At 45.7% G+C, this 9,921-nt stretch overlaps 1 protein-coding gene across 4 annotated transcripts in view; it reads right to left on the reverse strand.

Moving 5' to 3' along the window:
* Nucleotides 1-9,721, reverse strand: part of LOC137305119 (guanylate-binding protein 1-like) — a 29,862-nt gene extending 20,141 nt beyond the window's left edge. The window contains exons 1-3 of one of the 4 annotated variants that reach the window (XM_067973905.1): nucleotides 9,624-9,721; nucleotides 3,783-3,917; nucleotides 2,238-2,446 (exon numbers count right to left, since the gene is read on the reverse strand). In XM_067973905.1, the coding sequence (XP_067830006.1) occupies nucleotides 2,238-2,430 (193 nt within the window). In that variant the 5' untranslated portion in view covers nucleotides 2,431-2,446; nucleotides 3,783-3,917; nucleotides 9,624-9,721. The other 3 variants (XM_067973906.1, XM_067973908.1, XM_067973907.1) reach the window with 3 other exon arrangements.
* Between the last annotated feature and the right edge of the window lie 200 nt (nucleotides 9,722-9,921).

The raw sequence follows: 9,921 nt of genomic DNA on the forward strand, positions 1-9,921 counted from the left end.
TCTGCTTGAAAGGGAAAGCTTAGCAAACAACTTATTCATAGATGCATCATTAGTGATGAATTGGTTAACATATTTGGGTGAAGCTCCTCGGTGCACTATGGGAATTAAACAGCCAACGTGTTAGGATGTAGTCCCTTGGTGCACTGTGGGTAATGAATCGGTTAACGTATTACGGTGAAATTCCTCTTTGCACTGTGGGTTAATTTGTTTTGGTGAATTCCTCTGTTCCTGTTATAATGAATGTGTTTATTTTAAAGACGTTGACAACAGAAAGAAGAATTTAACCAGAATGTTTTTTTTATTTAGTTCAACAACAACTTGCATTTATATAGCGCCTTTAACATAGTAAAACACCCTATGGCGCTTAAATTACAAATAGAGAGGCCATGTGAGATGGCAAGGTCGAGGGGGTGGCCATGAATATGGGTAGCAGTTTATGTGGAGTAAGTGCCTAAGTGAGGGCAGTGAACTCAGAGGAAGGATGTCAGGGCCTTAGAAAGGGTGCAGAAGAGATTTACTAGAATGGTACCAGGGATGAGGGACTTCAGTTATATGGAGAGACTGAGAAACTGGGGTTGTTCTCCTTAGAGCAGAGAAGGTTAAGAGGAGATTTGATAGAGGTGTTCAAAATCATGAAGGGTTTTGACAGAGTAAATAAGGAGAAACTGTTTCCAGTGGTGAAGGGTCGGTAACCAGAAGGCACAGATTTAAGGTGATCGGCAAAAGTGCCAGAGGCGACATGAGGAAACATTTTTTTACGCAGCGAGTTGTGATGATCTGGAATGCGCTGCCTGAAAGGGCGGTGGAAGCAGATTCAACAATAACTTTCAAAATGGAATTGGATAAATACTTAAAGGGAAAACATTTGCAGGGGTGTGGGGAAAGAGCAGGGGGAGTGGGACTAATTAGATAGCTCTTACAAAGAGCCGGCACAGGCACGATGGGCTGAATGGCCTCCTTCTGCACTGATACTATGAGAGAGGGCAAGATGAGTTGAGATGGAGGTTGAAATCGCCGAGGATTATAAGTCACTTGGTGCAAAGGCTGAGGGAGGAAAGCAGTGAGGATATCTCAGTGAGAATCGTGGCGTGGTACTTGGGTGGGCAGTAGAGAACAACGATTTTGAAGGAGAGGCGAGAGGGGTGGAATAAGGTGATGTGCTCAAAAGAGGAGAAGGTGCCAGAGGAGTAGGGGGAAACACCAAGGTGACAATTCATTCCGGGGATGTGGGCATCACTGGCAAGGCCGGCATTTATTGCAACTCAGTGACTTGCTAGACCACCTCAGAGGGCAGTTAAAAGTCAACCACATTGGTGTGGGACTGGAGTCACATATATATCAGACTGGGTAAGGGCAGCAGGTTCCCTTCCCTGAAGGACATTGGTGAACCAGTTGGGTTTTTACGACAATCCGACAGCTGGAGGTTGTCCTGTGAAATCAGAGGTCTAAGGAGGAATGGAGAGCCAGAGCCAGCAGAGGTTGATCCAGCGGAGGTGCCTCAGGGGTTAATATTGTGCACCAGCACAATCCACAAGAGGAGTGGGGAGCAGTGGGACTGAGTCCTGAGAACCAAGAACAGTGACCTCCAGGAAACCAGGGCAAGCTGAATAGTGAATCACCGAGATCAATGCAAATAAATCCCAACGGCTCCACTTCCATTGCCCTGAATGCTAAGTACAATGCAAGATACAGGTGTACTTGTAGGCCTGCAGCACATCCTGGTGGAGTGGAGCCCACAACTGCTCGAATACCTGCTTCCCAATGGCAATCAATTGCCTTCGGGAAAGCGGCAACTTTGAATCCCTCAAAATGTTTCCCATCTTTGGCCGAAACAGCCGGCCCCTTTATGTTGTGACAAGGTGCCACTCCAAAATTCCCAGCCCTCCCCCACCACCACCACCAGCGGACCAGATTCTCCAGTAATGCTGCAAACGCCCCCCACCCCACAATTTCAGACAGAGTCGGGGTCACAGCAAACTGGAAGCCCTCTACTGTTGCACTTCCGGCAAGAGAACGGGGACTGAGGAATTTTGGGTGCTGTAGATATACCTTATTGCAGTCGGTTTTACCACGTACCCATGAGGTGATATTGCCCATCAAGACTAAAGAGGGATGTCCATTGTTTATCCAGTATCCATTGGATCGTCCACTTACTAACTGCACAGTCTCCCTAATAACAGTCGCCCCTCAGATTGTCACCCAAATCTCATTAAGTAACAGGAGGTCATGAATCTTACCGTGAGTTTTTCCCACCAATCGGTTCATCAAGTAGGACTTCCCAGTCCTGTAGAATCCCACGATAGATACGACCACCACAATCTCATTAATATCGTAGAGAAGTTTCATCGCTTCCTTATTGATCACCAGATTCCCGTCCTGGGTGTTCTCAATCAGACACACGGGATTCTGCATGTAGGTGCGAGAAGCCATTTTAACAACCGATAACCTGAAATAATAAAAATGCAGCAGTTACTTGATGCTGTTCGTTGAACGTACCTACGGATAAAAGATTTTTTCCAAAAAGCTGCCCTGTTGGCTCAGATGCACAAACCGGTGTAATGCCGAGCCAAACAGAGCAGGAAGCTCCCAGGTTCAATCCCGAGTCGGTGCTGAGTCAGCTGATCTCAGCCATGGTCGTGATAGAGGTCTGTCTTGTTTCCCAGGTTATACTGAAGTAGTGTAGTCTCTCAATAACAAAGTCCAAGGGCACCTCTGCACTCAGCTTCGAAGCCTAAATGCTGGCCAGCACCAACTAAGGCTGCTTATTTCCATCTCCACAACATTGCCCACTGTCACCGAAATTCTTTGCATCACCTTTGTTGCCGCCAGATTCAATTACTCCTGTCCTGGCCAATATTTATCCCTCAACCAACATCACTAAAACAGTTTATCTGGTCATTATCACATTGCTGTTTGTGGGATCTTGCTGCGTGCAAATTGGCTGCTGCGTTTCCTACATTACAACAGTGACTACACTTCAAAAGTACTTAATTGGCTGTAAAAGCACTTTGGGATGTCCTGAGGTTGTAAAAGGCGCTATCTAAATGCAAGTTCTTTTACTGCAAAGTGGAAACAACTTACAAGCGACGGTATAACTACATTCTACAGTTACTAAAACTAATCCCATCTCCCTCGATATAGATTTGATTTCTCATTGTTCCAGCTAACACCCAGCCTTGTTGCACCAGGAAAAACAGTACTGGATTGGAACAATGTAGATCATCCCTGTTAGTAAATTCATACCCTACCTTCCTGCTACAGCCAGAGCTGAAAAGAGAAGAGCTTTTCAAACCGACTGCCACCCAGCAATCTCTGTCTGCTGTTTCCAACAGTCTGGGAAAGGAAGAAGTTTCAAGCTGCAATCAGAATGAAACTGAAAAGGAGTTTTTATTAACCAGCTATGAATAGCTCACCAAGCATCCTAGTGATACTGCAGTGGTGCAAAGCAAAGTCCAATTTTGGGTGTCATCAGCGCATGAAGTGGCCACTGGGAATGAATAGTCCGAAAATTTTGCAATTGCGACCCAAAAAAACAATTATTTTCAACTCCCATCCCAGCCGTTCATGGGGTTTAAAATCACTTTAGTCAGCTAGTACATTACCGTCCTGCTGCAAACCAGATGGAGTGTTTTGAAGTCTCTCTAGTTATTATGAAGGCGTGAGCTAAGTATTTCCCGCCTCACCTATTCCGGGAACCGTGAGAGGACAGACAGCTAAAAACGAAAGTGAACGTTGCTAAACAGCCTTCATCCCCAAAAAGGCAACAAAATAATCTCACCCACCGGCGGCGGCTCGCAGACTTCTTTCTCTCTCCGACCAAGTTCCCCCTCTCCTGAGTATTCAATGTTTAATCCGATCACACCGTCTGCAGAAACTAATAAGTTGCGGGTCCCACCAGTAGTTTAACTTAAGCGAGTCTGGAAGGAAGGGGAGGAGCACAGTGATTTGAGCCTCAAAATAGATTTTGGATATTTGCGGTTCAACACTTAAGCAACAATAACAGGCGTTCATATTGTACTTTTTAAGGTGGAAAGAAACACTCCTCACTGCACTTTACAAAAAGAAAAATCGATGATGGGCGAGCAGGATTGTCAACTCAGGTTGGACCTATTCCAGGAGGCTTCCGGCATTTCAAGCAATTATATCACAGAAAGATTGTGCTTTTAAAATTAATAATTGAAATACAGAGTATAAAATACTGGAATGTGCTGCCTGAAAGGGTGATGGAAGCAGACCTTTCAAAAGGGAATGGGATATATACATGAAAAGGAAAAGATTGCAGGAATATTGGGGAAAGAGCAGGAGGGAATGGGACTAATTGGATAGCTCTTTCAAAGAGCTGACACAGACACGATGGGCCGAATGGCCTCCTTCTGTGCTGTAAGATTCTATAAAAATAGTCTTACCTTTCAATATTTATCCCTCAAACAACATCACGAAAAAACAGATGATCTGGTCAACATCACATTGCTGTTTGTGGGATCTTCCTGTTTGCAAATCAGCCTTTCCTACATTACAACAGTGACTACACTTCAAAAAGCACTTAATTAGCTGTAAAGTGCTTTGGGATGTCTTGAGGTTGTGAAAGGTGCTGTGTCAATGCAGGTCCATTCATTTAACAAAATGACCCACCGCACTTAACACAACACTCTGATTAACAAAATATAAACGAGCACTGCTACAACATCCCTGGAATGAATAACTCAAGAGTGACTTCTCACTCGTCTTTTTGTTGGAGACCCTGTCATTGAGTAGAACACCTTTGGACGAACAATCCTTGCAACAAACTACTCGCGGCTTCATTCCAAAATTGACCTCCAGCCAAATAGACGTCATGGACTCTGGTGCGCGGTCGGCACACACAGCGTGTTTCTCACTCCGCTCGCGGTTTCCATGACATCACTTCCACTCAAGGAGCATTACTGGGAGAAGGGGGGGGGGGCCAAGTGAGCGGGCAAGAGCTAAGGTTACCACCTCAACTGCCAAATCACCCTATGACCTTTCACCTGGGTTGCTCGCAGCAGTGAGCAAGAGATCAATCTTTAATTCCTGGATAGTCTGGGAGGGTGGCAAACCAATTTGGAGAGAGATCCAAGATCCGGGTAGGACAGATGGACTTTATAAGACTTTTCAAAGACGAGAGAGAAGTAGAGAGCCGGGTGTAGAACATTCACTTGTGCACTATTTTAACATAAGAGTTAGCCCATTTATCTTAAGGGGGCTAATGCCTCATTAGACTAGTGGAGGGAGGGCTAGGAACGGCAACAACAACTTGCATTATATAGCGCCTTTAACGTAGAAAAATGTCCCAAGGTGCTTCACGGAGGTGTAATCAGACAAAAATGGACACCGAGACGAAGAAGGAAATAACAGGATGGAGAGGTGGGATTTAAGAAGGACCTTAAAGGTGCAGGGGGAAGTGGAGAGGTTTAGAGAGGGAATTCCAGAGTATAGGGTCTAGCCAGCTGAAGGCACGGCCAACAATGGCGGGGTAAATAGATGGGGAATGCCCAAGAGGCCAGAGTCAGAGGAACAGAGCATTGGGGGTGTGGGAGTTGTAACATTGCAGGAGTTATAGAGACAGGGAGGGGCGCTGTCATGAGGAATTTAAACAGGAGGATGATAATTTTAAATTTGCGGCGTTGGTAGACCCGGAGCTAATGGACAGGGATGATAAGTAGTATAGCATCAAGTGAGGCAGCTACATTTCACACAGCAGGTATTTTTAGATCTCATGGAACTTGGAAGTGTAGTGAACAGTGAGGAGGATAGTGATAGACTTCAAGGCAATATAGACAAGCTGGTGGCAACAGCGGACACGTGACAGATGAAATTCAACGCAGAAAATGCAAAGTGATACATTTCGGTAGGAAGAACGAGGAGAGGCAATATAAGGAGCACTGGTAAAATTGAAGTCAATGAGAATCGGGGGAAATCTCTCCAGTGGCTGGAGTTATACCTAGCACAAAGGAAGATGGTAGTGGTTGTTGGAGGCCAATCATCTCAGCACCAGGACATTGCTGTAGGAGTTCCTCAGGGCAGTGTCCTAGGCCCAACCATCTTCAGCTGCTTCATCAATGACCTTCCCTCCATCATAAGGTCAGAAATGGGGATGTTCGCTGATGACTGCACAGTGTTCAGTTCCATTCGCAACCCCTCAGATAATGAAGCAGTCCGTGCCCGCATGCAGCAAGACCTGGACAACATTCAGGCTTGGGCTGATAAGTGGCAAGTAACATTCACGCCAGACAAGGATCATCTCCAACAAGAGACAGTCTAACCACCTCCCCTTGACATTCAATGGCATTACCATCAACATCCTGGGGGTCACCACTGACCAGAAACTTAACTGGACCAGCCACATAAATACTGTGGCTACAAGAGCAGGTCAGAGGCTGGGTATTCTGTGGCGAGTGACTCAACTCCTGACTCCCCAAAGCCTTTCCACCATCTACAAGGCACAAGTCAGGAGTGTGATGGAACACTCTCCACTTGCCTGGATGAGTGCAGCTCCAACAACACTCAAGAAGCTCGACACCATCCAGGACAAAGCAGACCGCTTGATTGGAACCCCATCCACCACCCTTAACATTCACTCCCTTCACCACCGGCGCACCGCGGCTGCAGTGTGTACCATCCACAGGATGCACTGCAGCAACTCACCAAGGCTTCTTCGACAGCACCTCCCAAACCCGCGACCTATACCACCTAGAAGAACAAGAGCAGCAGGTTCATGGGAACAACACCATCTGCACGTTCCCCTCCAAGTCACACACCATCCCGACTTGGAAATATATCGCTGTTCCTTCATCGTTGTTGGGTCAAAATCCTGGAACTCCCTTCCTAACAGCACTGTGGGAGAACCTTCACCACACGGACTGCAGCGGTTCAAGAAGGCAGCTCACCACCACCTTCTCAAGGGCAATTAGGGATGGGCAATAAATGCTGGCCTTGCCAGTGACGCCCACATCCCATGAACGAATAAAAAAAAACTAGAAGGCACAGTTCTAAAAGGGGTACAGGAACAGAGAGATCTGGGGGTATATGTGCAAAGATGGCAAGGTAGGTTGAGAAAGCAGTTAGAAAAGCACATGGGAATCTGGGCTTTATAAATAAGGCATAGACTATAAAAGTAAGGAAGTCATGATGAACCTTTATAAAACACTGGTTTGACCACAACTGGAGTATTGTGTCCAGTTCTGAACACCGCACTTTAGGAAAGATGTGAAGGCCTTAGAGAGAGTGCAGGAGAGATTTACTAGAATGATTCCAGGGATGAAGGACTTTAGTTAGGTGGATAGACTGGAGAAGCTGGGGTTGCTTTCCTTGGAACAGAGGAGGTTGTGAGGAGGTTTGATAGAGGTATTCAAAATCATGGAGGGTCTAGACATGGTAGATAGAGAGAAAAACTGTTCCCATTGGCGGGAGGGTCAAGAACCAGAGGGCATAGATTTCAGGTGATTGGCAAAAGAACCAAAGGTGACATGAGGAAAAACTTTTTTACACAGCGAGTGGTTAGGATCTGGAATGCACTGCCTGAGGGGGTGATGGAGGCAAATTCAATCATGGCCTTCAAAAGGGAACTGGATAAGTACTTGAAAGGAAAAAAATTGCAGGGCTACGGGGATAGGGTGGGGGAGTGGGACTAGCTGGATTGCTCTTGCATAGAGCTGGCGTGGACTCGATGGGCCGAATGGCCTCCTTCCGTGCTGTAACCTTTCTATGATTCTATGGCACTAGAAGAGCAGGGAGTTGTCCCAGTGTCCTGTTCCCTCAACCAGCATCACCAAAAACAGACTAATATTTATCTGTTGCTTGTGGGAACTTGCTGAATGTAAATTAGCTGCCACTTTTGCCTACATAACAAGGACTACACTTCAAAAGTAATTCATTGGCTGTGGACATCCTGAGCAGGTGAAAGTGCTATATACATGCAAGTTATTTCTAGCAGCTATTTTCCAGTTCTCATAGTTTGTGTTATGTTTACAGGGCGTGTACAAAGTTTAATTTCTCATTCAGAACCTTTCGGTGCAAGTTACCTGCTGACATCCCGTTCCCTTCCCGTAGTCTTCCATTTTAACCGACTACTTCCACCCCCATGACATCGCCTGTCACTGCCCTTGCCTCAGCCCATCCCATTCCCTTCCCTTCCCATAGTCTTCCATTTTAACCAACTTCCACCTCCGTAACATCGGCGTCTCTGTCCCTGCCTCAGCCCATCGCATCCCTGATTTCCATCGCTCCACCATTGGCAGCTGTGCCTTCAGCTGTCTAGACCCTAAGCTCTGGAATTCCCTCCTAAACCTCTCCACCTCTCTCTCCCTCTTTAAGACCCTCCTTAAAACCTACCTCTTTGACCAAGCTTTTGGTCACATGTCCTACTATCTCCCTATGTGGCTCGGTGTCAAATTTTGTTTGATTACGCTCCCGTGAAGCGCCTTGGGACGTTTTACTATGTTAAAGGCGTGATATAAATGTAAGTTTTTGTTGCTCTTCTGAGCAGGCAGGAAGGACAAACACCAGAAACCAGCGGAGACTTTCTTTAAATATGTAGATCAGGCTCCGATGTCAAATTGAGTTGGACAAAATATGTAAGTGGGCAGGACAATATGACATCAAATTTAATACAGAAAAGTGTAAAGTACTGCATGTAGGAAGGAAAAATAGATAACACGTGTTTTCCACGATGGGTGCTGTAATCGCTGAAGATGAAGCTGAAAGAGATCAAGGAGTCTTAACAAACTCATTGCTCAACATATCCAAACAATGCAGAGCTGCAATCAACAAAGCCAATAGGGTGTTGAACTACATAGACAAGACAATAGAATATAAGTGAGAGGAGGTAATGGCTAAGGATGAAGCTGAAAGAGACCTAGGGATCTTCAGATTCGACGCTCAACATGTCCAAACAAGACCAATAGGATGTTGAACTACTTTCCAAAACAGTAAAAAAACGTCAGAGAAGATAATCGACCTTTATAATTCTCTGGTCAGACTCCACCATGAGCACTGTGTCCAGTTCTGGTCACCAAGTAGTAAGGGAGACATTCAAGTGTTGGAGGTAGTGCAGAGAGGAGCCATGAGGCTGATCCCCAGCATCAGGGGTCTGAGTTATGAGGAAAGGCTGGAGAGACTGGGACTTTTCAGTGTAGAAAGAAGGTGTCAGAAAGGTGATGTTAGAGAGGAAAATGATTGTTAAGGGTACAGGAAAAGTTATCCAGAATATTACAAAAAGATTAAACTGTGGGAGTAGAACTAGAGAACACAGGTGCGACCCAGTAAACAGTAATTTTAGGACGGAGATCAGGAAGTTTGTCTTTGCACAAAGAGTGATCATCACACGGATCAACGTTCCAGATAAAGTAATCGAGGCAATGTTACAATGGTGGTTGGGGGTGGGGATAGGATGTGGGAGGAAAGGATGTGGGAGGAACGGTCTTGTTCACCCATCCAGATAGAACCCAAGATGGGCTGAATGGCCTTTGTAGGGTATTTGTTTATACTCTGTCTTACCCTCTTTAGGGTAATCAAGAGGTGAGATCAATCAAGACTTTAAACTTCTCTAACCATTGGTTTTACTAATATTAAAACAGTACAGGTTTAGAGAGAGAGATGCATACAACCTTTAAATCAGCAATACAATTCAAAACTCAGTATGGCCGATTCCTCTGCATCGTGAGCACTGAAAGGCTAATTCTCCGCCGACATCCTGTGTGGTAAGAGGTTAATAATCCACCAACTTCCTTCTTCGTGTTCTTCTGATCTGACTCCTGCACTGGGCGGTCTCGTGGACTGTCTCTTATATCATTCTTGCTGACAATCATAACCGCTCAGTAATTTTCCATTGTCTCTTTCCCACGGTTACACAGGCGGATTCTACCAAACAACAACTGGTGTTGACGATGATTTCCACAGTCTCTC

Source organism: Heptranchias perlo, chromosome 39 (assembly GCF_035084215.1).
Source record: "Heptranchias perlo isolate sHepPer1 chromosome 39, sHepPer1.hap1, whole genome shotgun sequence".
Lineage (NCBI taxonomy): Eukaryota > Metazoa > Chordata > Chondrichthyes > Hexanchiformes > Hexanchidae > Heptranchias > Heptranchias perlo.